At 40.6% G+C, this 27,478-nt stretch overlaps 1 protein-coding gene across 6 annotated transcripts in view; it reads left to right on the forward strand.

Moving 5' to 3' along the window:
* The window catches only part of UNC5D (unc-5 netrin receptor D), a 524,296-nt gene that overhangs the window by 291,232 nt on the left and 205,586 nt on the right, over positions 1 to 27,478 (forward strand). For all 6 annotated transcript variants that reach the window (XM_066380315.1, XM_066380316.1, XM_066380317.1 and 3 more), the window contains exons 2-3: positions 6,678 to 6,896; positions 21,744 to 21,887. In XM_066380315.1, coding sequence (XP_066236412.1) covers positions 6,678 to 6,896; positions 21,744 to 21,887 — 363 coding nt within the window. The remainder of the gene's footprint in view (positions 1 to 6,677; positions 6,897 to 21,743; positions 21,888 to 27,478) is intronic.

Below are 27,478 nucleotides of genomic sequence, written 5' to 3' on the forward strand. Positions count from 1 at the left end.
AAATAAAATTTAATATATTAAGGTAAATTGTGGTAATTTGGGGAATAATTAATGTGTTTTATAATCTCTACTGAAATCTGAAGTTTCTTGTATGAGACACTAAGAATTGCTCTTCAGATTTCTTTGAATGTGTTTTAAGTGTTACTATCTTGTGTTTAGAATTTAAGATCTGCTCAATGGAATAATATCTTAGGCACAAAATATAAGATCATCACAGGTGAGGTGAACTATGCAAATACAGTTATATATAACATTTTCATCTTTATTAGAGGTTGAGAAGAAGGCAGAAGAGTTTGAGTTTAAAAAAAAAAACTTTTATTGAGGCCTCAGGAAAGAGGATGTGTTTCATAAATTACATAAAATATTTGGTGTGTAAAATCCCTGCTGTTGTTCTGCATTAAATGGGTACAATACATCCCTCATCTTATTAAGTAACCATATGGAGGCAAGTCATATTTACATAAACAATAGCAGAGAACCCAGCTCTATTGTGTTGTCTTAGGTTATGTTACGTAATATACCTAGTATGGCTTAATGTTCTGACTTGGATATAGCTGTGGACCAATATGCTCCCAATCATTGTGTACAATTTAAAGAGCTATTTCTAAGGTGTCTGCTTCTTTTGAATATTGCTGTGAGAGGTGCTCTGGAATACTAAGAAACTCCCAATGTTTAATAACTGCTTACCTATTAGAGCCAGTAGTTTCCAGATCTGGCCCAGAGGAAACCCATTGTATGTCATCACCCTGCTTGTGGGACAGCAATGTGCCTGGCACATGGTGGAACCATTCACTGCGTGTTTATTGCATAAATAAACGCATTGCAGCATGCTTTCAGAGTTTGTGACCAGACAGAATTCTCTTAACATACATTTAGATAACAAATAGTAAAGAATTATTATAAACCACAGTTCATAGCATAAGGGCTCTGGGATAAAAATAATAATAGTTATCATAAAATTGAAATATTAGGATGGTTATTGGGGGAGTAGAAATCATAAGAGATCATAGTTACATTTCTCTTTTTTTGTTTACTGTTCTTGATCCAGGTGATGGTGCTGATGGTGGTGGTAGAGATGCTACTTTATATTTATGTAACATTTCACCATACACTATTTTTAATACATGTTATCTGCCCTTAGCATCACAAAACTCTGACTAATAAATTTTAATCACCCATTTTTATGGATAAGGAAATGCAAAATTAAGGTCCTTACCCAACGTCACCAAGTTAACCCAGTCGTTAGGGTTTTTGATTCTAAAGTTCTTTTGTTTTCCCAGACACAGTCCTTCGCTTTGTGGCAGGACTTTGGAACAAGTAATAAATGTTTTGTACCAGTGAGAAGACAAGCATCCTTTGGAGAGAGAAAAGAAAACGAAAATGTATTTTAAAGTACTCTTAGAAAAAAAAAAGTACAAAAATCGTATTGAATTTCTCAAAATCTGGTGAAATTCAACTATATCTATACTCTGACCCCATGGAGGACCAGCATACTTCACTGATAGTCCAGGGTCTTACAGATTGATCCCAGTTTGGATTGGCTCTCCCCAGTCTCATTACAGACAGATTTAACAGACCAAATGGTCACACACTGGGAATCTTATGGTTAAACTTAATGGAATGACAATGCTGGGGTCCCAGTCCTTTTATTTTGTTGAGGTTCACTGTCTACTGTTATAATCCTTGCACTTTAATTGAGTTTTAGCGGTTAAATAATTCCGCATAAAAAGAGATGAAACTATTTCCAAATAAAACACAGAAAAATTCTTCTCATTATTTTATTCTCACAAAACACTCATTTTTTTTTTTACTTTTTTTACTTTAGTGAGGATGCCTAGTCAGTTGAATATAATTAGTTGAGTTCTTGTTGTGCTTTATCTCTAAAATAATTTTTAATTTTTTAATATCTTCTCTGGATGTATCCATAGCATACCCATCCTGACCTAGCCTCACACTCTAGCTGACAGGATAACTGAGTGACCTTTATGATGACTGTCACACCTCCTGTAAGTCATGAGGTGCCCCACACAGAATATATAATTTTTTATTATCTTCTTTTGGTTTTATGAACTGCATGCTATTGCCATAAAGCAGGCAGGCACTCACTGAGAGTATCAGACTTCTAAAAATCGCTTCATATGAACTGAAATGGAATTGTGAGGTGTTCGTAGTCAGAGACTTGTGCTCAAATCCTGAGTCCCCGTTTACTAGCTTTCTGACCTTAGACAAAGACGCAACCTTGAAGCATTTCCTCCAATGCAAAATGGGTATTTCTAGTCCCTAACCCCAGGGGGTTGCTGGGAAGCTTAAATGATTTAATCCATACACAACGCTTAAGACCATAACCTGCAATCACTCAATAAATAGCTTCTTTTATTTTTACTGTCTGCGAACATAGTTTCCACGGTTTAGCTCACCGAAATTCGTCCTTTCACTCTTAGAGCACAGGCGTTTAATAAATGAAGTTTGGAGCTCTGGATTTGTTTAAGAAGAAAGATCTAGTTGTATTGTTAAGGGATGTTTCTGCAAAAATGACTGAAAACCTGACTATTAGTAGCTTAATTATGTAGAATTGTTTTTTCTTTTTTTAAGTTGTAAATTTCTAGAGGTGGATGCCTCCTGATGTTAGGCCATCCTCTCGGCTGTCGGAACTGGGACTTCGGTGGTCCTCACAGCCTTCCTCAGTGAAGGGCAGGAACAAAAGAGAAGGGTCAGGAAAATATAAAGCTTTCTCAGAAACTTCTGTTTATGACTCATCTGCTAGATCGCTGCTACATGACCATCCTACCCGCAGGAAAGGAGACCAAATCCAGGACTTTTTCACGTTCTGCCGTCCAAGTGGTATAAATGAAGACCAAACCAGCCAGTCGCTAGCATTTTTCATACCAGTTGTAAAATTTTTCTCTCAATTATAAAGCAGTGGCAACTCTATTGAGATTACAAATAAATTGACCCAAAAGCCAAAAAATATTTATGCAGCCTTCTATAACACCATTAATTAAAGTGTCACCTCCTCACACCTCCTGTAAGGGATAGGACCTGTCAACAACCAAGCCCCTTCAAAGTTCTCAGTTCAGTTCCTTACTTCCTTTCCCTTTTGCTTGATGAATCCTGGAAATTGCCCTAATAGTTCAGTTCTAAGTGGGGGCTGAGCATGACAGGCAGCCTTGAGGCCAGAGGGAGGAAGGTGACTCAGTGTCTGGAGTAAGGAAAAAGAGACTGCGATGGTGTGGGGGAGGGCAGAGGAGAATCCCGCCTTCTTACTGCAAAGAAGCCTTGTGAAGGGCAGGGCATTGCTGCCCAAGGATTGGAGCCTGAGCCCCGTAAGAAATTTGGGGGAGAGAAAGGAGGATAGGGAACAGTGTCAGGTAGACAGGACTCTCAAAACATCACTATACAAACAAAAATGAAGGAAGGGAGGGAGGGAGGGAGGAAGGAAGGAAGGAAGAAAGGAAGGGAGGAAGGGAGGAAGTGAGGGATAGAGGGAGGGAGGGAGGGAGGGAGGGAGGAAGGAAGGAAGGAAGGAAGAAAGGAAGGGAGGAAGGGAGGAAGTGAGGGAGGGAGGGAGGAAGGAAGGAAGGAAGGAAGGAAGGAAGGAAGGAAGGAAGGAAGGAAGGAAGGAAGGAAGGAAGGAAAAGGAAAATATGTCAGACTTCTATTTTCACTTATTTCTGTGTCAGAAGGATGCAAATAAATGGTAATACATGCACACTGTGTACGTGCTCTCTCACTTTCACTCTGCCACCCTGGTAAATTGATTTTTATCTTTGTTTCTTGTTTACAGGGATCCTGGCCCTTTTCCTATTCATACATGATTTTGACGAGGATTCAATAATAAAGATATAATGTTGCATTCTGCCTTTTAAATTGTTTCTCCTTTGAATATTAAGATTGAGTGATTCTTAATGGAAGGCCTTGAGCCTAGCTTGCAGACTTTGCCATTCCACCCTCCCCCTCTGTGTTTCAGATGAAGGCTGACTTATTACTTTATCTAAAGGGCATTTATTAAAATAGCAGGAGTAGAACCTAATTGCTTTCAGATCACTCTGTGTTTTTGTGAATTGGATGGTTAAAACTTGATTTATTTAACGATTTGGTGTCTTTATATGTCATTTTATTTATGCCAGATAGATGTGGTCTCACTCTTTGCTTAGAAATTGTTTTATATGATCTTCACCCCTCATTTCAGAAGTTACATCAGACATCTATACATTGTTATTAGTTAAGCAAAAATGCATCATTCAAAATGTGTGCCTGTGGCTGTCCACTTAGGCCACCGTAGGATTGGGTGTATATTCTTTACCAGGTGACCCTTTTCTGTGTCAATGAATTACTCTGGAAGAACTCAAGTCCCTGATGAGTTTAAGCTGTTTGATGCCCGTACAAAATCTCTTAATACTTTTGTCATTTCCTCTAATGCAAGGATTTACAAAAGCCTGAGGGGACTTGGCATTTATTGAAGATGGAAAGTGGCCTGAACAGTCAGCAACAAAATGAATTAATAGATGATATGTTTTATGAAGTCTGTTGTAAATATAATTTGAAGTATTTTTTAAAAAACCCTCTCAGATTCTATCCTGAAACCCATCTTGTTCCGTGTGGTATATACATAGTTTATTTTTATTTTCTGAGTGACTTTATTGTACTTTTACGACAAACTATTTGTTATCTTACTATTTATGGTATTTGCTTTATGATGATTTTTTTGGTACTTTCAATTACTTACATATGAGTTAACTTTTCTGTTAAAAATGTGTTTTAAAGCTTATAGCACCTTAAATTGTCTATTATTGTCTCAAGTGGATATATTTCATGGAAAAAATAGTTTCAAGAATCATATTATTTTTATGTTTAATTCATTGGAATGGCACAAATAGTGCTTATGTGTTCTCATTGGCAAGTAGTCTTTCTTACACAAAAATATAATTATAGGTGGTCATATCTCTTGTGTCTTAGCCCCCATCCTTTTTACACCTGAGAGTGCCCCTTTAAAAAGTTCTAAAAACAAGACAATACTACTAATATTGAATATTGTTTATCTTTGACAATGCTTACTAATGTATATTGTTGACTTGAGTGTGAGTAAGAGGTTCTGTTTGTTCAGAATTACACTGATAGCATACAAGAAAATCAGGTTAGGGCACAGGGTGTCTCCCGTCTTGTAGATTGTCTTCTGATAAACTGGAGTGTCCTCTCGCTGGTTTGACTAGGTAATTTTCCCCAGCTTAATCCTAAGACTGGCTTGCTTTGAGTGGGAAAGACCCTTTCCAGGGCCTATTGGATGTTGGTACCGAAATCCTTGCAGTCTTTGTTCTTACTCTGGAATGGCCATTGGAATGCACAAGATACATACCACTCAGCCATAAGAAATGATGACATATTGCCATTAATGACAACATGGATAGGCCTTGAGAACTTTATACTGAGTGAAATGAGTAAATCAGAAAAAGCTAAGAACTATATGATTTCACACATAGGTGGGGTATAAAACTGAGACTCACGGACACAGATAAAAGTGAAGTAGTTACCAAGGAGAGGGAGCTGTGGGGGAGAGGGAGGGAGGAGAGTAAAGAGGGGCAAGTATGAGGTGATGGAAAGTGATTTGACTTTGGGTGGTGGGTTCACAACACAATCAACAGTTCAAATGCTATAGAGATGTTTTCCTGAAACCTGTGTACTCTTACTGATAAATGTCACCCTTTTAAATTTAATTTTCTAAATAAATTAATTAATTAAAATAAATTTTAAAAAAGATACATTCCTCTTGGTCGCCTCCACATTGCTCAGCAGTCACATCTTTCTTCCTTGACTTTGGGTAATTTTTTTGGATTTAAGTCCTTGCTAAATGTAATGAATATGCAATGAAACAAAGTGGGGACTCCTGCTCTTTCCTTTTCATATTGCTTTTCTGCACTCATCAGTTCCCTCAGATTAGGGGAAAATTGTATCTGTTTCTCCCTTTTGAACAAATGTAATTATTAGTCATGAACTAAAAGTGCATAGCTCTCTCAGTGACCTGTTTTAGGTCTTTGCCTTGAGAGTGAGAGTCAATGAATATGGGAGGGAGTGCTGGGGGTAGAGAACGGTGGCCAGTGGGAGGCAGGACAGCGTGCGTTCCTTTTAGAAAGTTAAGTTAGTGAGTTTTTGCAAGAAGCCCTATCCAAGGTAGAAGTGCAGGCAACCTCCAAAGTCTCACAGGTAAAGAACGTGGACAACTTGGAATCTTTTGGACATGTCTTATTAGCGAGCATCCTCCATCAACAGAACCTTATTCATACTTCTGGGAGAGCACAATCTATTCCCACCATTATTTTATTGAAACCTTGAGCTAACCACTCACCAAGCTAAATCTTACGAGTCAGCCCCTCACCTCACTGATGTTTATCTCAGTTCTTTCAGCAAAAACATGCAGATTGAAAACTGTAGTAGGAGGGAGACTCCTCTTTATTATTTTTATTTGTCCAGCAACACTGACAGTGTGTTTAGCTAAAGTTAATGCATTATGGTAGTCTAGCCTCTGGAACATAATTTATATACACAGGCCTTATAAGCATGCTGTATTAACACAATGCAAAGTTTTTCAGCAAAGATTCTTAGAGCTGGTGTGGCTTGTGCTTTCTTCTGATGCATGTGCCGCCAATGTAGGCTGTGTTCTAATGTCCTCTTCAATTTCGCAGGAACTGACAGTGGCGAAGCCCTCCCTGAATCCATCCCATCAGCTCCTGGGACACTGCCTCATTTCGTAGAGGAGCCTGACGATGCATATATCATCAAGAGCAACCCCATTGCACTGAGGTGTAAAGCAAGGCCAGCCATGCAGATATTCTTCAAATGCAATGGCGAGTGGGTGCATCAAAATGAGCATGTCTCTGAGGAGACTCTGGACGAGAGTTCGGGTAAGAATGTGAAGCAGTCAGAAGAATTCAGATGCTCACTGTTATATGACTGGAAAAATTGTGTAAACTGCCCACCATTCAGTGCCTTATTGGACTATGGTCATATTAACATCGTCACAGGAAAACAAGACGTGTTTGTATCTTTAAATGACTTAACTCTAGGATGGTACAGGGTCATTGGTTTTTCCTGCTCTCTGTAACTTAAGCATCTAATCTTGCATGGAAGTCAGTATTCTCACTGGAAATAAAGTCAGGCAGTCCCAGTTTTTATTTATGTATTCTAAACTTTTTTTTATATATATATTTCTGAAGCTGGAAACGGGGAGAGACAGTCAGACAGACTCCCACATGCACCCGACCGGGATCCACCCAGCACGCCCACCAGGGGGTGATGCTCTGCCCCTCCGGGGCGTTGCTCGCCGCGACCAGAGCCACTCTAGCGCCTGGGGCAGAGGTCAAGGAGCCATCCCTAGTGCCCGGGCCATCTTGGCTCCAGTGGAGCCTTGGCTGCAGGAGGGGAAGAGAGAGACAGAGAGGAAGGAGGGGGGGGGATGGAGAAGCAAATGGGCACTTCTCCTATGTGCCCTGGCCGGGAATCGAACCCGGGTCCCCCGCACGCCAGGCTGACGCTCTACCGCTGAGCCAACCGGCCAGGGCCTATTCTAAATATTTTTAAAGATTAATCTTCCATCAAACAAATGCCTTTTCAAAAGCAGCATAACTTCAGTTTCTTTCATCTTTCCCCCAAGATATCACTCTTGTATAGTACTTCATTCCCCAGTCTGTAGTTTCTGAGTCTTCTTGAATTCTTTTGATTACCATGTAATGACAAAGCCCAAATTAGATTACCAAATTTGAATCGGGTCTTCAGTATGAAAGAATTTTAGGATCATTATTTCTTTATTAGTTTTGCTATTTTGGCTGATGAGTGACGATGATGAGAATAGTGATTGTGATCGTACTATCTAATGTTAATTGAGCACTTACTATATACCAGGATATATCTAACCACTTGACAGTCATTATCTTACTGTCTTTGCAGTAGTCATCTGGGTTAATTAATGCTATAGTCTGGACCGGACAGTGGCAACTGGGCGGTGGTGCAGTGGATAGAGTCAGACTGGGATGCAGAGTACCCAGGTTTGAAACCTCGAGGTCGCCAGCTTGAGCATGGGCCCATCTGGTTTGAGCAGGATTCACGAGCTTGAGCCCAAGGTTGCTGGCTCAAGCAAGGGGTCACTTGGTCTGCTCTAGCCCTTCAGTCAAGGCGCATATGAGAAAGCAATCAATGAGAAACTAAGCTGCCGTAACAAAGAATTGTCTGTCTGTCCCTATCTGTCCCTTTCTCTGACTCTCTCTCTCTCTCTCTCTCTGTCAAAAATAAATAATGCTATCATTGGCCTCTTATAGATAAGAAAACCGAGGCTCAAAGAGATGAAGTAAACTATGGACTTCTGCTGGAATTCAGAGCAAGATCATTTGACTCAAAACTTTAAAAAATTATAACGTTTTCTATATTTTAGTGTATAGGAGAAACATTATATGCTTTTGAACTTTAGCTCCTAAGACTACCTGAAAATGTAGTTTCATTCTGAATCAAATCTGGTCTCACCTTAGATTATTGATTTTATTAGTCTCAATTCACTCAATAGATATTAGATTTTTAAATTAGTCCAAAAACTGGAGTGCAATTAGAAAGTGTTAATTCAGTTTAATTTATTAACTATCTACCAATGCTATTCAATACACTAGGCTAGGCCTTTCAGTCAAAGAAGGGTAAGATGTAAACACTGATCTTTACAGCTTTACGCCTACTGATAAGTGTAAGATCAATATACCCATAAGTGCAGTACAGGTTAAATGTCAAAAAGAGACGGATGGTGCTATTGAGGAAAAGAAATCACATCTAACTAGGACTATCAGGAAAGTGAGGAAGCAATAGCATTTGAAAGGGACATTGATGAATATGAAATTCAAATAGGTATAATTAGTATACTATACTAAGTGAAGAAAGAGGAGTCTCAGGGGTCTCGGTTTCAACATCAGCAAACAAAAGAAAGCTTGATATATGTTCACAAAGAAGTTTGGTTTGGTTAAAATATAACATTGATTTTAGAGAATCGCAGCTGATAGCTGGAAAAGTTTGTTCAGCTAATGGCACAAAAGGTCTCTAATACCAAAGGCAGGAGTTCTTTACTTAGTCTTTATAAATATTTTACTGATGAGGGGGATTGATTACATCGACAATGACCAGAGCTCTGCTTCAAAGGATTAACCTGGCACAAGTGTTGAGAGTGGTACAGAGAGAAAAAAACAAACAAACAAACAAAAAAACCCACAGGAAAATTAAGAGACTTGGATAATTTAATTGAGAGAAAGTTGGGTTTGTTTCTTCAGCGTTGACCACAGAAATAAGGACTAGGTGCCTGATGTGAGAAGCACTTTAACAAATCAGACTTAATAGCTGATTGAATGCATGAGGAAGATGGAAGAATAAAAATTAATCTCTTAAAGAAGCAGAAGGGTAATATAATTAATAAAATTACTTACATCAGCAAGGAGAAAAGTATGAGATCATTGTTTGGACAAGATGAATATGAAATACTTATGGGATATAATGAAGAGATGCGGATCTGGAACTTGGTAGAATTCAGGAATAGAAAAGTAGATTTGGTGACCATCGATAAAGAATGACACCGTGGAGATGGGGCAGCTCACAGAGAACAGGTAATATGAAAAGGAAATGGAACTGGGGACATACCTCCTTAAGCGCCAGGGAGGGTATTATCAGCCACAACAAAGAATTGAACAGGATGTGTGCTGTGTTCCATAGCAAAAGGAGAAAATTATTTCAATAATATCTTCACATGCTACTCTGTCTCTGCCTAGGAATTAGTAAAGGAGGCAAAAAACCTACACACACACACAGAGTGTTAAATACAATATTATACAGCTCTGAACCAATTTGGGATTGCAGTATTAATACATACATACCTTTAGAAGGCAGAGAAACACCTAAAACCTTATCACAATTCCCTTGCTCATTCCATTGTGGAACTAGTATGAGGAGGGGGGGAGGGGAAGCGCCTGTTTTAGAGACGCTGTTCTGCTGACCAAAAAGCACAGTTAGAATTCTGGAATCTAAATGTGAGAACTGGAAGGGATCTTAATGATAACCTAATGGCCCCATTTTATAGATTGAAAGTATACAGTGCCAGGAGATTACAGCTAGTTTATGGCATAGCTATTTCTAGGAACCGTGTCTCCTGATCTCCATCCACTTCAGATAGAGTTTCCTGACACTACAAGCCACCTTCACATCCAGATTCCTATGTTCTCCTCAATCAAAATATTGTCAGATTCTCTTACTGACAAAAGGGTGGGTTTCAGCACTTGGCTTATCATTTTCCACCATGATCTATTTAGGGTTTCAGTTTCCTGAGTATATAAGCCTGTAGTTATTCCCTTGGAATTTATTTAATCCTGGCTGTTTCTGCCACCTCTGTAAGGGCCAGTCACTTATTCTGTATCGTATTTCTGGCACTGATAGACAAAAGTTTATTACACCAAAGATATGGAGACATTTCCAGTATTCCAGGTATAAATTTTTTTTTTCAAAGAAGCATTTGTCGTAATCACGACAAAAGAAGATGGTTCATTGCACCTTGGAGTCAGGAAAGTTTCTGCGTTTGTGCTCCCAAGGTTGGGATTATAACCGATCTGTTGGTGGAAGAGACTGAGTCACAAACAACAGCAGTCTCACCTACCTGAGCATGAAAATTTCAAAGAAAGACCCTAAAATTTGAGAGAGAGTGCAACAAAGGGAACAGCATTTACTATATGAGCAAAAGCCTATAAAACAATGGCAGCATATGGAAGTATTGTGTACTCCATTAGCGGGAACTGCAGTGCCTCTGTGGGGCTGTCTGTTTTATCCCCAGATGTGTCTGTCCTAGATTTTGCCCAGTAATAAACTCAAAATAGCATAGTCCCATTGGGTAACCTGTTCCAAATGAAAGATAGGAAGAACATTGAAAAATGATCAGCTATTTTTTAATACCGCTGCTTAAATCCTATATCCATTCTCATTCAAAGTCCTCTTGATAAGTATTGTGAGCCAGCTTGACACTGTACCCTCTGTAATTTCACAACATTCTGTTTGGTTACTGTTTCCCCCTTTTAATTCTCCTAGCATTGCTAGGCAACTCCATGGTTTGCAGATAGCAACGTTGATTATGTTCTCTGTCTCCATGTAAAAACCTTCCCTCTCTGCCATATATATATATATATATATATATATATATATATATATCTTAAAAAAAAGACTTATAAAAAGTCACAAATTTCAAAGGAACTGGAAAGAACAAAACTTAATAAATGACAAAATCTGAAGAGATTATATACCATTCTTTTTTTTTAATTCTGTTGAGAAAGAATTTAAATTTTAACAGCCACATTTTTGAAAAGAATTTAATAAGCACAACCTTTTCTTCCAAGTCATTTTGATTGAATCAATAGGAAAGAAATGTCTCTCCCTAAACAGTTTTCATCTGTGCAGTTAATGAAAACTGCTGTCTGCCACACACTGCAATTATGTTTCCTAAGCTCTGTATTAATAGTGGAATCGTGGAAAGTGGAGCAAGATGAGTGGAGATATTACACCCAAAACTAATACGTAAGTGCAATTAAAGTTGGAAACAAAATGGCCTCAGGTATTGAAAAATAGATGCCTTACTTCCCTTGGGTTCTTCAGTGCAGAACTGGAGCTCAGGGCTTCTCTACCTTTACAGGTTTAATGACTTTTGATTGGGTCTGTAAAATAATTTCTGCCAGTCCCGCAGCAGTGACTGACACTGAGCACCCAAGGACAGGGAGACCCCATTTGACTAGAGGTAGAGAAACATCTGCATTCTTTTAAGGCAGAAGTGTTTCTATGTCTTTGGCCAATACATACATGGTTTCTAAAATCCCAGAGAATTTTGATATTGTTTTTCCTTACGTGGTTCTTTCTATGCAGAGCTAATGGGAAATGCATAGGACCTGGAAGTGTTTGGAGCAGACATAGGATCTTTTGTATTTCCAAATTGGAAGCAATAAGTCCTTTCAGTTGTTAAAGGCTGCAAACTGCCTTTGGTCTTTGTGGTAATTTGAGCCGTCATCTAACAGTTCAAAAGAGAAGAAAAAGGATTGTGTGTTTTCATGCAATTTAGCTTGAAAAACCTAGAGGTAGAGTTCTTTCCTGCAAAAAAAGTACAATTTATTTGACATGAGTGAGTGTGTTTGCACAGCCCTGGCCATACCTCTTAGTAATGTACACTTTCAGTTCTCTGCACAAACCAGAGGATCCTTTCATTTGTTCTGCCTCATTTCATCTGGAAATATGGCAACTCTTCTCCCTTGGGTTTTCCCTCTGTTAACATCTGGAATCCAGAGGTATTCCCAACCCAGGAATTATGCCCCCGAGAAAAGGGTGGTGTGATCAGTATCGCAAAAGTGAAGAGCTTTGATCTAACAAGTAGGCAGACACACACAGACACACAGAAAGAACCACCACCACCAGCAAAACCCATGGTTGGCAATCAAGATAGTGTAGCCTGTGGGAAGCTGGAGTTATCAATAAGCTAAACCACTTCTTTATTGCTCCATAAAAACAGGAGTTCCCCTAATGGCACACCATGGCTCTTATCTTATTCTACCTTGGAGATACTGAACTCTAATGAGTGAAATCATGCGTGTTCCAATGCGTTACGTGAATAGTCTCAACTCCCATAAACTAATATTTGTCTTCCCAAAGAATACTGTTTTAGGGATTTCATTGTGCGTGATTTCCTTTTTAAACAACTGGAGTCGCTCTCTGGGATGAAAGGTTAATGGATTGTGTTGAGAAAAGGGAGAAGAATAGAAATAAAAATGTATTAAATCTTCAAAGTTCATATCTAAGAACTTTGCTATGCTGGTGATGGGGATTTGAATATACGTAGTATTTTCCAAGAAACCATTAATTTGACATTGCCTTCGATGATCCACAAATCACCAAGGTACATTTGGGAGAAATATATTTTAGGCCACATAACACAGAAATAATCAATTTCTCAGTTGTTGCATTGACAGTTGGCGGGTTTGAAACTCACTTCTATAAAAATGTTCTCCCACGCCAGCCAGAGCGCATCTCTCTCGTCACTGCTTCTTGGAGAAGACTGACAGAATCTTAAAAGGTTTTCAGGAAAACATTATGAATTTCTTCCTAAAACCTGTGACAGAGTATGAGGGATTTTTCCCTTGTGTCTAATTTAACCTTTTCTTAAGATATCCAGAGATCATTTACTCTTAGCCCGTCCTTAGCAGAGCTAGAAAGCAGCCAACCGTTTTATGTAATTTAATGACAATTTCTGATAATGAAGCAGAGCTTTGTTCTAAACCCTGAATTCTTGGCCAGTGTCTTTGGAAATTTTTAGCTTCTTCTGTTCATGCAGCATTCAGAAGTGGGTTTTTTTTTTATTTGAAGTGGGAATGATGAGGATCTTAAAAAAATAAAAAACACTGAAGCTAGTCTAGTGGTTAAGAACAGAGGTGATACCAAGTTTAAAATCTGGCTCTTTGTCTACAAACTATTCTGGGTAGATATGTTACTGTATTTCCCCATGTATAAGGTGCTCCCATGTATAAGATGCACCTTAATTTTGGGGTCCAATATTTGAAAAAAAAGTATTACATAAAGTTATTGAACTCAAGTTTTATTCATCATAAAATTCATATAGCCTGACCAGGTGGTGGCGCAGTGAATAGAGCGTCAGACTAGGATGGGGAAGACCCAGGTTCGAGACCCCAAGGTGCCAGCTTGAGTGCAGGCTCATCTGGTTTGAGCAAGGCTCACCAGCTTGGACCCAAGGTTGCTGGCTCGAGCAAGGGGTTACTCGGTCTGCTGAAGGCCCATGGTCAAGGCACATATGAGAAAGCAATCAATGAACAACTAAGGTGTCGCAACAACAAACTGATGATTGGCCCTGGCCGGTTGGCTCAGCGGTTGAGCATCGGCCTGGCGTGCGGGGGACCCGGGTTCGATTCCCGGCCAGGGCATATAGGAGAAGCGCCCATTTGCTTCTCCACCCCCCCTTCCTCTCTGTCTCTCTCTTCCCCTCCCGCAGCCAAGGCTCCATTGGAGCAAAGATGGCCCGGGAGCTGGGGATGGCTCCTTGGCCTCTGCCCCAGGCGCTAGAGTGGCTCTGGTCGCGGCAGAGCGACTGTCTCTCCCTGTTTCCAGCTTCAGAAAAATACACACACACACACAAACACAAAAAAAACAACAAAAAAAAAAACAAAAAAAACCCCCTGATGATTGATGCTTCTCATCTCTCTCCGTTCCTGACTGTCTGTCCCTGTCTATCCTTCTTTCTGACTCTCTCTCTGTCTCTGTAAATAAGTAAGTAAGTAAGTAAGTTAAATAAATAAATAATAAAATTCATACAACTGCTCATCACTGTCAAAACTCCCATCCTCATCTGTGTGTGATAATGAATCACTGTCTTCAACAATGAGCACAAAAACAAGCGCAAAAAAGCAGGAAATGCAATTAAAAAAAATATACAACCACTGTATAAGACTCACCCAGTTTTTTGAACCCAAATTTTTTGAAATAGGGTGTGTCTTATATGATACATGGAGATACACGGTACTTAATTTCCTTTCACCTTACTTTCCCCATGAGCACAGTAGCAATAATAATCATATCTATCACAGAACAGTTCTGAGGGTTACGGAACCTAATGTACACGACATGCTTGTTTCAGGACCTGGCCTATAACAAGTACTCAATCAAGGGTAGCCCTCAAAATGATTACTATAAAATTGCTGTTTGTTTGTTTGTTTTTTTTAAAGGGACAAGAGGTTGGTGATTATGCTTCAAAAAAGAAAATAGGAAATTATGAACTTTTACAATTCCAGAAAAATAAAAGATCTAATATTGTTAACAGCTAAATAATTGTCTGTTCTGGCCTAACGTTTTCCTTGCCTGTTCTTTCCTCATTCCTTTTACATTTAGTCTTTCTTCTCAGAGCCAATGGTAGCAATGTGGAAGATAGGAGTTGAAAGATAAGTGTCCTGACCTCAGGACATGATCTCCTAATAGGAGATGATTTTAGTGACTTCAGGAATGGAAGGTCATTGATTTGGGGGTAGCAGGGTTGGAATCGTGCTTGTGTTCCTCACCGGGTTGGGAGTATGGTGTCTGAGTGAGTCATTCACAGGACGCTGTCCTCTACATAACCCCACCATGTCCGCTTCTGCCTCTTATGTTTCCCTTGTCTCTGATATCAGGCAACACTATCAAGTTAATTTGCTTTCCTCTGCCAGACATCTTGGTGCTGATTAATTCTAATCTCTAGTGTGGAAGAAACTGGAGAGCTTGGGTGTATTCTTAGTTTCTGTACTTAAGACTGAACTTGTGGTGCTTCTGAGGAATACATGGAGTGCTTATTATCCAGGGGAAACTAAAGAGTATTCATTAGGCATAGTGCAAATGCAAAAGATGACTATTTTTTTTAATCAAAATGCATTTTAATCTTGTTGCTAGGATGAAGTGGCAAAAGACATTTAGCCCTAATTAAGCATCTGCTGGTAAAATGAAATATGGTTCTACCTTTTAATTATCTACATTTAATTTACTATTTCAGTAACATGTTGGCCTGAAGACATATAAGCCCCCTGCCCTAAAAAATAGTTACAGTCTCCTGAAAGTATTCTCCTATATCTCAGAATTTTGAAACTTCAAATATGTGTCAGAATCATGTTTGTTTACCAGAGCCTTGCCCTTGACACCAAGCTAAATTTTGGGTGAGAAAAGAGTTTCTATTTCTGGATAGACTGGTAACCTTTCTCAGGAGATTCTGCTGATGGTGTGGAAAGGTTAGAAGCCCCTCTTGTGTCTACACTGCTCTTCTCAAAGCAGTCCCCCCACAAATTGAAATATTTTCCCCTCCAGCCTGTAGTCTTCTCAAGGGTGGAGATCTTGATCACCTACCTTGTCATACTATCCTCAGTCCCTGGCACAGTGGCAGGCACATAAGTTTTTTTTTTTCAATAATGTCATAAATTGTTTGACATCTTTGAACCATTTCCTCTGGTATGGGATCTGTGCCAAAATAATAATAGAAGTGGAAGTAAGAATAGAGTGGTGTTAAGATGGATAAGGTAATGCATGTGATGTATTAAAGGAAGTCAAGTAACTATTATACAAAAGTATAATAATCAACAATGAGGGTAGTATATTATTCAAAATATGAGGAAGCTTCTCATTGTTCAAGCATATTTTCTAGGCTTTAACCTAGACTTGAAAGAGGCAAATGAAGCACTTTTTAATATATAATACAGAAGTGGTAAACTCACTTCTCGCTGCTGAATGGGTGGTGTCCGCCTTCTCAGGAGGCAGTGGCACGTGGAGGGCCCAGCCAGGAGCCGAAGCCAAGCACCAGAGGCTCTGAGCTACCGAGAGGGAGAGTGGTCCAGTAGAGAAGCTCTTCATTCTGAGGCAGAGTTTGCTTTGCTTTCTTTCTCAGAGAATTGAGCAAGGCCCTATACTACTCATGAAGTTGCTTCAGAGAAGTTTTTCAGAGCTCTGTGTTTGAAGAGCTATGTAACCATTCCCTTGCTTACTCCTCAATCACAAAACAGGACAGTACGGAAAACCAGGCACAGAGTAGGTCAAGCACTGGGCTACAGCAGCCCAGCGAAGCAGGAACAGAGACTCAGATGAGAAAACAATTCATTGTAAACCTGGTTTGCTGGTCTCTTACTACATCTGTGTTGTTGAAGAAATGACAAGCACCTTCGAGGAGGAAGAGGAATTCTCACTTCGCTTCTTGATTTTACTTACTCGGTTTTGCGCCATGCATCCTACTACAGAGAACTTCCACACAGTGGAAGAACATAAAGCTGTGAGGAACGGTAAGCGTCGCAGAACTGGGTTAAATTCCTCCCCAAGTGCCCATCACCAGGTGTGGCTGAGAAACGGTTGGCAACTACAGCCACGGCAGAAGGCTGCTGCAAGGCTTTGCGCAAGTGTGATAATGAGCAGTAGATAAAGGGCGTGGGGACAGCTGTTAGTAGGCACTGGGCTGCAATTGGCATGGTGCTGAATGTTAAATACTATTCCAGAAATCTTGCTTTTTCTACAGAAGAAGTTGGTGGGAAGGCTAGAGCCCTTTGGATTAAAAATTGACCGGAAATAAATGATTTTCATTCTCTTTCTGTTTCTTTCCTCCTGTCTTCTGTATTTCTCTCCTTTGAACAATGAAACATATACCTTCAATTAGTTTGAAAATTCACTAACTTTTAGTCTCCCAGCAGGATTAGACCTGCTAAGAGTAACTAGTGTTTTCTATCTGATAAGTAAGGGGATTACAGCAATAACTGCTGTCAGCGTTTTTCTCATTTAAACAAATAAAGCTGACAAATGATGAAGCTCTGTGCCTCTCTGTTATGTTTAGTACACGGAGAGCAATTATTCAGCTGCTGCCAACATTAGTCTATCTACAACTAAACCATCCAACAGCGTAGAGAGCTGATTAGCATATCAGTCCCACAGTCATATATTTGTATGTTCTGTAAGGCTCTACTCCATAACAAAGGCCGATGGTTATAATTTGCACAGTAATTTAAAGGGGCTTCCATGCTTATTAGAGTTACACAGCTTATCAGGTAGAATGCTACTCTTATTTATGGGATGCCGTCTTCTGTTGGCCTGGAATTTTTGCTCCCCTGTAGCATTCCCTGTGAACAAGTTAGCTGCCAGGTCTTGAAACGTACAAGTAGCTGGCTCTCTCTGCAAAACTACTGGATGAACTTCAGTACCGGCAGGTGGGTGGAGGGTTCCTTTTTTTTATTTTATTTTATTTTATTTTATTTTATTTTTTAAATGTTTATTTATTGATTATAGTGAGAGAGAGAGAGAGAGAGAGAGAGAGAGAAACACCAATCTGTTCCTGTATGTGCCTGACTGGGGATCGAAGCGGCCACCTCTGTGCTTTGGGACGATGCTCTAACCAACCGAGCTATCCAGTCAAGGCTGGAGGGTTTCTTAAACACAGCTGTTTTCCCTGAATGTTTCCCATGGATGGCTTCTCGAGTGTGTGTAACATTTACATGTAGCATACATGTATACACACACACACACATATTATAGACTGAACTATAATGAAGATTTGAGTGAAAATAGACTAGTTTTAAACTTTACATCTTTTTCAATGCAGTTATTCCTTGTTACAGTAGAAAAAAAGTATTCATGATTTTCCAAGGGTTCTCCTGCAGGGGATGATTTGACAAGATTGATTTTGGAAGAAGAAGCGTAGTCCTGATAGATAATGCATTCTCTTTGTGGGAGGTGATGTCACTCGGTGCCTTTTAAAGAAGCCTATCTCCTGGCTGCAACCTGCGGAAAAATACACTGTGCTTGGAAGTAGTTACTTCACATTGGCTTTGTTTTTCCAGTCTCATGGGGAACCGCAGTGAAGGACCTATGACTGAGCCATTCTAATGTTGAAATTGCAACTTCCACATTCTCTTCTCATCTGCGTTAGTCGGAACTAGGGGTTACAGCGGACTCCGGCGGGACTCTAAAGAGTTTGCCTGTGAGCAGGCCTTTTGTACGCACACCAACCAATGCAGAGCCTGTTACCCCCAACCGCTTCTTTTACTGATCGCACCAGCTGGACCGATGTTATTTCCCTACCCTAAGCCCAGCACTAGGTACCAGACAACTAGGGACAGCCATTATGTCCCAGAGCCCACCACAGTTATTCAAACTAGCCCATTCTAAATCTGTTTAACCTGCCTCTTCAATTCCTCCCCATGGAAATCACCGAAAGGCTCTAGCCCACGTTTTCCCCTGGCCTTCAGCCTCCTGACTGACCCTGGAGCCTTCCCGTGTGTCCCTGCGTGGTGTGCCGTGCCCATTTCTAGGGATTTGTGAGTGTGAACTTTTTTCTTTATGACACTCATATCTGTTACTGTGTCTTATCAGACCTCATTAAGACGGATGCCAGGTATCCTTAAAACACAGTGTCTTGATTAAATCCTAGGAAGTTTTGAGCTTTGGATGGGGAAACCTCCTGCTGTGTAAACATGACAATGCTGAACCATCCTGTGATGCTGTTTGTCTTCATTTCCAACCAAGAGGAAGCTGATAGCTTAGGTAGTCTTGTAAGATGGAGAAAGTAAAAATATAGACGTGTTCCCCATTAGCTTGAAGGCATTTCTGGTCTTTCTAGCTTATCGAATGCTTCTTCACTGAGAGTCCTGATTCCCAAATGGTGGTGTAGTCTGTCTTAATGTCTCTATGGCCTGTGACAAGGGAACTCTATCATATTAAAGTTACTCTGCCTCTCACCTAGATGCACTGATGTGGTGTTCTCCCGTCCCTTGCACTATTCAAAGTAGATATACTCCACCATTTGCCTCAAATCAAAAAGAAAAAAATATAACACAAGCTGGCTTCTCTAAGCCTCATTTCTTGTTTTTTTTTGTTAATTCGGCCTTACTTTCCGGTCCTCAATGTGAGTGCTGCACTCTAGTTTGCTATCTCTCCTGATGAACCATTTTTTAAAAAATCCTACTTTAGTCTCTCTTTCTGTGTTATTCTCCCTTTCTCTTCATCTGACAGCTTCGCCTTCTTCTTGTCCTTGTCCTCCCACTCATGCCTTTTAAGTGCAAATGGGGGGAGGGGCGAGGGAGAAGAAGCAGCAACAACAATAAAAACATCTCAAAGGCTTCTTTTCCTATTGGATGTCTGAGAAGCGATCAGGACTCCTCCTCTCTCACAGGGAAGAAGGGGTGTTTGTGCACTTAGCACAAACAGAAATGTGAACTACCCACTGTCGTCAAGGTGACTTTCTATCTGTTATACCTCTTACGAATTTACAAAGTGTAACTCAAATTGTACGTGGCAATTTATGTGACCATACGGCTATCTCCCATCACACACTGTAAACAACACATCGCGGACTGGGTGGAAGGGACTGTTTCCCAAGCCTGACTAATGCGACACACCTCCGTTCCTGTTCTTCAAGCCCTATCACCACCCGGGGGATAATCCCGGCCCACCTCCTCCACCAGGAGTCCCTGGCTCATTTAGTTTATGCTGATGATTCTGTTCCCTGAATTCCTTTGGAACTTAAAGGAAAAAGCATAGTTATGCACCTAACTATTCTTTAGATGTTCCATATGTTGGTCTTATTTCCATAAAGAAGTATAAGCCTTAAAATTCAGGACCAGAGTTGAATTTTTAAGAGAGACTTGCACATTCTATTGGTTTTGAGATCGGGGAGATATAGGGTCAAACCCCCATCTTCTGTTTACAGATAATGACTTTGTCTCTCTAAGTCACATTTTTCTCCTCCTCAAAGTAGGGCTACAGTAGCATCTACTGCATTAGTGCATTGTGGAAATGTGACGAGTGAGTAGGTTAAAGGCTTATCGTGATGCTAGACACTCAGGTGAAATCCAGTGAGCTTCACCGTTTTGCTCCCTGGCGGACCCTCCTGAACAACGCCCAGCCTCGGCAAATGTTGGCTGTGTGCAGAGAGCACCAAAGGCGGCTGCCTGCCTGTGATGGTTTAACTAATGGGCCAGTGCGGAGCGTACCGCTTCATCCTTGGCATCCTGTGCAAGGTGACTGTCCTTCCCAAACAAAGAAAGGCTGATAGTCCCAGGTCAGAGCTTTGGAAGAAACTTACATTCCCCAGTAAGAGCACCAAGCAGCTTTTCTATCTATTAGAAGAAGAATGAAAGTATATGTAATAATAAGAGTAACAACAACATTAAAGTGTCAAGGTCTTAATTTTATCTCATTTCACAAATGTACCTTTAGTCCCTTTTTCTACAAAAGCCTCTTTCTCCTTTTTTTTTTACATCCTCATACCATTGTTCAAACACTTTCCTGAGTCTTCCGCTTGGGGTTTAAAGGCAAAGCTCCACCTGTCTGCCTCGCATTTACTGGCCCTTGCTTGGACCCATCGTGTGCATGTTTGCTGTCCCCTTTTTCTTATAAGCCAGTGACCCTCTCCTCACTGTCATACTCAGGGGTAGGGACATTAAGAACCACCTAGAACTATGTTACTAGGGTTGGTATAACTAATTTATTTGTTTGTTTATTTAGCGAGTTAGAGAGAGAGAGACAGGGACAGACAGACAGGAAGGAAGCGAAAGATGAGAACCATCAACTCCTAGTTGTAGCACCTTAGTTGTTCATTGCTTGCTTTCTCATACGTGCCTTGACCAATGGGCTCTGCCAAGCCAATGACCGCCTTGCTCAAGCCAGTGACCTTGGGCTTCAAGCCAGCAACCTTTATGCTCAAGCCAGTGATCATGGAGTCATGTCTGTGATCCTACGCTCAAGTCAGTGTCCCCACATTCAAGCTGGTAAGCCCACTCTCAAGCCGGTGACCTTGGGGTTTTGAACCTGGGTCCTCAGCATCCCAGGCTGATGCTCTATCTACTGCGCCACTTCCTGGTCATGCCCATGCCCAGCAACTAATTTTGTACTATCTTTCTCATAGTAGATTTTTGCACCAAGGAAGAGTAAAAAAAATTTTAAAAAGCACTAAGTCCAAGCCTTGAGGACACTATCATAGTGTATTGGAGCAACATTGGTTGATTGGTGATATTTTACACTCGTTCTTTCCAGCCTACTCAGCTGTTGGGATTTAATTAGCAGTAATATATTATTGTCAAAGTAATTAAAACCTCTCCTTGATTAAAAACAGAATTGTTTAATTAACAAGAGAAGGTTTGGCTAGCCTTCACTTCCTGTTTGAGAACTATAGCAGCCTCAGTGGATTTGCTCTGTCTCCCCTCCAGGCTTGAAGGTCCGGGAGGTGTTTATCAACGTCACCAGGCAGCAGGTGGAGGACTTCCACGGGCCAGAAGACTACTGGTGCCAATGTGTGGCGTGGAGCCACCTAGGCACCTCCAAGAGCAGAAAGGCCTCTGTGCGCATAGCCTGTGAGTATATTCTGGTTGACTTGCTTGTCCTGTGGGAACACAGACAAGACTTGAATAGAGGTGGAAAGGGGCTTTGGGTGCCAACTGCTTCTGCAGAATATGCATTAGAGAATAGCAGAAAACCATCAGAATCGTCTCTACCTCCACTAAATTACTCTTTCAAAATTGTCCATTAAGTGTTTGATAATTTCCTCTGGAGTACAATCAGCAAATCAGTTTGGCTAAAAGATTCTGCCTAGATTGTCAGAGTGCAGGTGTCTCAACAATGCCAGGAAAAAAAACAACAAAACAAAACAAAAAACCGGTTCTTGAGAAACAGAAGCCCACACAAATGGATTTTGCTGTTCATCAATGGCCAAGGTCAAGGGGCACTGATGGGGAAGGTTGAGCGATGACTGTTTACTGTACTTTTCAGCAAATCTGCAAAAATAAGACGGTAAAGAGTAAGGGATTTTTATAGCCCGCTATTAAGCCTTTTCCTTCTGAATCTTAAAACATGAAAATGGGTTTTAAAACTGCATTTGGTTGCCCCAAGTAGGACTTTAAAAAAATAGACACTTCGTGGTGGGGGAAGAAAGAAAATTGCTTTTCTGGAAAGTATAAGATTTCTATATCATATTTCAGCATCAGTGTTTTCTTTATCTCAAACATATTGAGAAATGCACAAACTTCCTTTCTCCTCCTTTAAAGTGTCTTTATCTCACCCACCCCCATAGAGCCCCATTATAAACCTCCTTTGTGTGCTCAGGAGTGGAAAAGCCCCTCGAGAAAGAAATTGAGAGGTAGAGGGCAGAGATGGTTATTGTTGTTTTATTCAGAAGCTGCCTTTGGAGAGTGTCATAAAGAATATGGGACAGGGGGGATTTTATCTGCGGACTCAGGGAGCTCTTCATAGCAGTTGTCGATGGTTTGGGGATTAAGAACAGGCGTGAATTGCTATTTGCGGAGACATTTAGGCTTCTTGGGAAATGAAATCTTCTCCACAAAATACGCATTTCACCTTCATTGGACTGGCAGTTAGGGAGTCCCTCTCCAGGGTGTGGGCTGCGCCCCAGCGGGCCAAGGAGAACAGGTCGTCTCGTAAGCCAAGCTCTGGATGTAAGAGCCGGAGGAAACATTTCTCTTCAATTTACGTAGTTTATTTTAGCCAACAAATACTTGACAACTTTTAAGTGGCAGGCCAGCTGAGAGAGGGAACAGCTTTGATTTTTCTCTCCCATAACTCATCTAGTTCTGAATCCCTGTACAGCCTCATCCAAGCTCGTGGGGATGGGGGTGGGGGGTGGGGTGGGGTGCTGGAATTGACCCATTATCCTCCAGGCTCTGTCGGAAGACAGAAGAAGCAATACAGCATCGGGCATTTCAACACGGGTTCCATCAAATTCCTTCTCCTCAGTGTCACTCTTCCCCTTCTTCATCATCTTCTACTTTGCTGGGACCCACACGACTATTCTGTGAATTACTCTAAGTAGCATCTCATGAATCTGTTCACCTCTACCCTCCCTCACCTCCATACTTGCTCATTTAATTTCTGATTGTCAGCATGCCTGCTGGAAACCTCTGGCTGACAAAGCTGGCCAGGCCTGGCCCAGCCCGCCTTCCCTCATTGCCCACAACCTTTGCTGGTGAGCGCCGCACTCCCCCTCCAGAGCGCTCTGCTGTGCTGCGCTGGCCTCGCTGTCACTTGCCTTTGCCTGTGCCTTTGCCCTCCTGCACTTTCCAGTTTCACACACGGGGCCTGGTGGTGAAGGACCCAGATACTGGAGCCCTGTTGATTGCCAGTTCTAGCCCCACTGCTAGTTTTGTGATCGTGGACAATGTATTGATGTCTCTGTGTCTTCAATGACAAATGGTGCCTATTCGTAGAATCACTGCAAGAGTTAGAAGTATTGATAACCATACTGTTTAAAACTCTACCCGGCCCAGAGTTTGCCTTATCAATCACTAGTGATCATTTTATCACACATTTGATCCTCTCTAGCACCAGTAGGTGTAGTAATACTTACTGAAACTAATTTGAATTGAATTAAAATTTTAGTGCCTTAAAAATTTTTTTCTGCAGGTGATAGCTAAATGGAATCTAAAAATCCATTCTAGGCCAGTCCTAAGTACTCTGCTCTCCCAAGCATAATAGGGTCAAAGAATGTTAAAGATGGAAAACACTTTTCTCTCATGTCTCACATTTTTTCGAGTCACTCAACACTTTTGGATTAATAATCTCATAAATCCCTTCAGGGATTAAAAAAATCATTTTGTCATTTTTGTAGATGATATGTTCATAGGAATATGGTAAAGATAGGAGTTTTAAGTTATAAAAGCAATATCATTAAAGCCTAGGTTATGTAATTAAAATAATCTCAAAAACTTATTTGCAACACATTTTTAATTTCTTGCTATGTGGCAAGTGACAGATACTTTAATTTATTTAAAATTATGCAAGTCAAGACTTGACTTGTCATTAAATATTGTATCTGACTTGGGGACCAGTGTACATTAAAGAGTAAATTGAAATTTAACTATGTTTAATGGCATCATAATTGGAGGGAAAAAACTGCCTTTAGGATCTTGCTTGGGATTCTTTTGATTTGCTTGTAGGAAAAAAAAAAGCAAAACATTTTTTTTTATATATATATATATATAACTCATGTTTTGTTGAAATAAGAGATTTCTGGCTGCTATTGGTAAGCACTTCCTGGTAAACAACACATTGCACATGAGAAGAGTCTTTATTTCCAATAAATGAGAAACTAGATTTGGTATAATTGTCATGATTTTTTCTTTTTAAGATTGTTTTCTAAAGTACTAAAGACATTTTAATGTGCTAAAGAAAGGTTTTGATAGATGAATGTAGCTTATGAATCTGAGGGCAATCGTCTTGAGGGGATTTTGCAAAATTAGTATCATTTTTATATTATTCATTAAATTATTGTAGCTCAACATCAGAGCTGCTAACACCACTTCTTGCATTTAACCAATCATCCATTAAGTGTTTAACAATTTCAAAACCACAGTGGGCCAAACCTTCATGGCAGGGGACGTTCAGCTGAGGGCTTTATCGACTGGAGTGTCTTATAATGATCAGGTTAGCTAATCTCTGCAAAAACACCAGGTGGTTTATTGTCATGATATCACTTAGAGACCCTTCCATTTTAAAGGAAAACAATATACACATCATTATTTTATTTCTTTATATAACTCATTTTCATTGACAAGGACCAACCTGGTTTATCAGATGTACAGATTTCTGGCTTCTAGACCACCCTGTTGAATCAAACTCTGGAGGGAAGACCAGGGAAGCTGTGTTTGTATGACGTTATCCCCATGACTCCAGGACCAGGTAACTTTGGGAAGTCTTGTCCAGGAACGGTGTTTCTCAGCATTTAACATGAATGCAGATAACTGCAATGAAAATGATTCAGTAAGTCCAGTCCAGAGTCGGGATTCCATTCTTTCTGAGAGTTCACAGGTGATGCTGACCCTGCCAGTTGGTCTATTGACCATTACTTTGAGTAGCAAGACCTTAAAAACCCTTTAGGCACTGTGTGGGAAATGTTGCTATAACCCGTTCATCCAATTTTATCATTTAATGGCTGAGAAAGTGATGTTCAGGAAGGTTAAGTTACTTGACCAGAGGTAACCCAGCAGATGAAAGACAAGGAACCAGACCTTGTAGCCTTTTACCCCTCCCTGAACGCTCTAGTTCCTAAGCCATGTTAATGTCTCTCTGGGAAATGGGAGTTTGGGAACCAGAACAGAAAGAAAAGGTCATGGGCATATGAGTGTTTCCTCCAGGAAATCAGTGATTGCTTTTCTAATCTATTTGTATGTAAATTACATTCTTCCTCACAGTCAAGATTTGCATGTGTGTGTGTGTGTGTATATATATATATATATGCATACTTATAATTTTATTATTTATTTACCGGTACACTTATATATTTACATATTTATATGTTTTATATTATATATGGTTATATATTATGTACACATAAAATCACAACCCATTGCTTGCTGCCTTAGTGGCTATAAAACTGTATGTAATCAATGTCCCTGTCATCTTAAACTTGTATGTTCCTTAAGAATTCCACACTGTGTCAGAGACATTAGCTGTCCATCAAGCTGCCTGGGGCAGGAAATAACTGAGGCCTTGTTCCAAAAGTGGTTTGTCTAAAGGTAAAAATAAATAAATAAAGCCAACCCACATCCCCCCCCCCCCCACCGCCCATCAAGTTGGCAGACTTCCGTCTCCAGGGAGCGACTCCCACTCCGGGCCTTTTCTCGTTTGTCTGATTCAGTCCAGCTGGAGGTAGTCCGGCTGCTGTGGCATCTGCTATTTCTGCTGCTGGGTGGCTGTCAAAGCTAGGAATATTCAATTATGCGGAGTTCTTTATTTTCATGGGTGAACATTTGGCTGCTTAGCCATTGCTTTTCTTTCCTGTTTTTCTCCTTCTTCATCTGCTTACAGAATGTTTTGCCTCAATCATTAACCCTTGGTTGGTCAATCCCTTCTTGACACTCGGGCCTTTTCTTCAATGTGGGAATTGGGGTTGGAGTGGAATAAGGGCCACATTTGCCTGTAATAGTCACATAGCAAGTTGACTGCCTGGAATAAAACATGAGAGGAAACCACTACTTTGTTGAATTTTTTAAAAATATACATTTATGGTACATCTTGAGTACAATTTAAATATGCTCTTCATTTGAAACACTCCTAAAATATCTATGCAGTTATGCTAAGAATAAATGTGGAGTGTAAAGGGGAATCTTGTTTGAAAGCTGTCAAGCTCCCTAGCTAATTGTACAGGCACACAGTATAAAATGGTATTTTCATTTGTGCGGAGAGGTCATATCTTATTGAAAGCTATACAACAGCAATATCTAAAGAAACCTCAAACATGGACCTCTGCTTCATGACTTTTATATATAATCTCACCTGCTAAAGCTGTCAATGACCCTCTCTAATAGCAAAATGAAATACAAAAATGAATAAATATAGACACATCTGTCTGGTATTCAGATTCAGCCTCAGCTTCTGTTTCCGCCCTCATCTCCCACTGCACCTCCACACCTGTGCCACGTGCCAGCTGAGTCAGCACAGCTTGGGTTCTGGGACCCGTGACTCGTGTCCCCCTTTGTTGACATCCTCGCATTCCTTTTCTTCTCTGGAACAATCTCCACCCCATCTCTCACTCCTGTGTCTCCCCGACTAATTCTCCATCCAAGGCCCATCTTACAGGTCATCTCCTTTACTAAACTTAGTTTAGCAACTTCCTTAATAGGAATTGACCTCAGCAGCCTGACACAGCGACCAAGCCATTGAAAAAGATAACCTTGCCTGACCAGGTGGTGGCGCAGTGAATAGAGTGTTGGACTCGGATGCGGAGGACCCAAGTTTGAGACCTTGAGGTCTCCAGCTTGAGCTCAGGCTCATCTGGTTTGAGCAAAGCTTACCAGCTTGGACCCAAGGTCGCTGGCTCGAGCAAGGGGTTCCTCAGTCTGCTGTAGCTCCCCGGTCGAGGCACATATGAGAAAGCAATTAATGAACAACTAAGTGCTGCAATGAAAAACTGATGTTTGATGCTTCTCATCTC

This window comes from Saccopteryx leptura, chromosome 4, assembly GCF_036850995.1.
Source record: "Saccopteryx leptura isolate mSacLep1 chromosome 4, mSacLep1_pri_phased_curated, whole genome shotgun sequence".
Taxonomy (NCBI): Eukaryota; Metazoa; Chordata; class Mammalia; order Chiroptera; family Emballonuridae; genus Saccopteryx; species Saccopteryx leptura.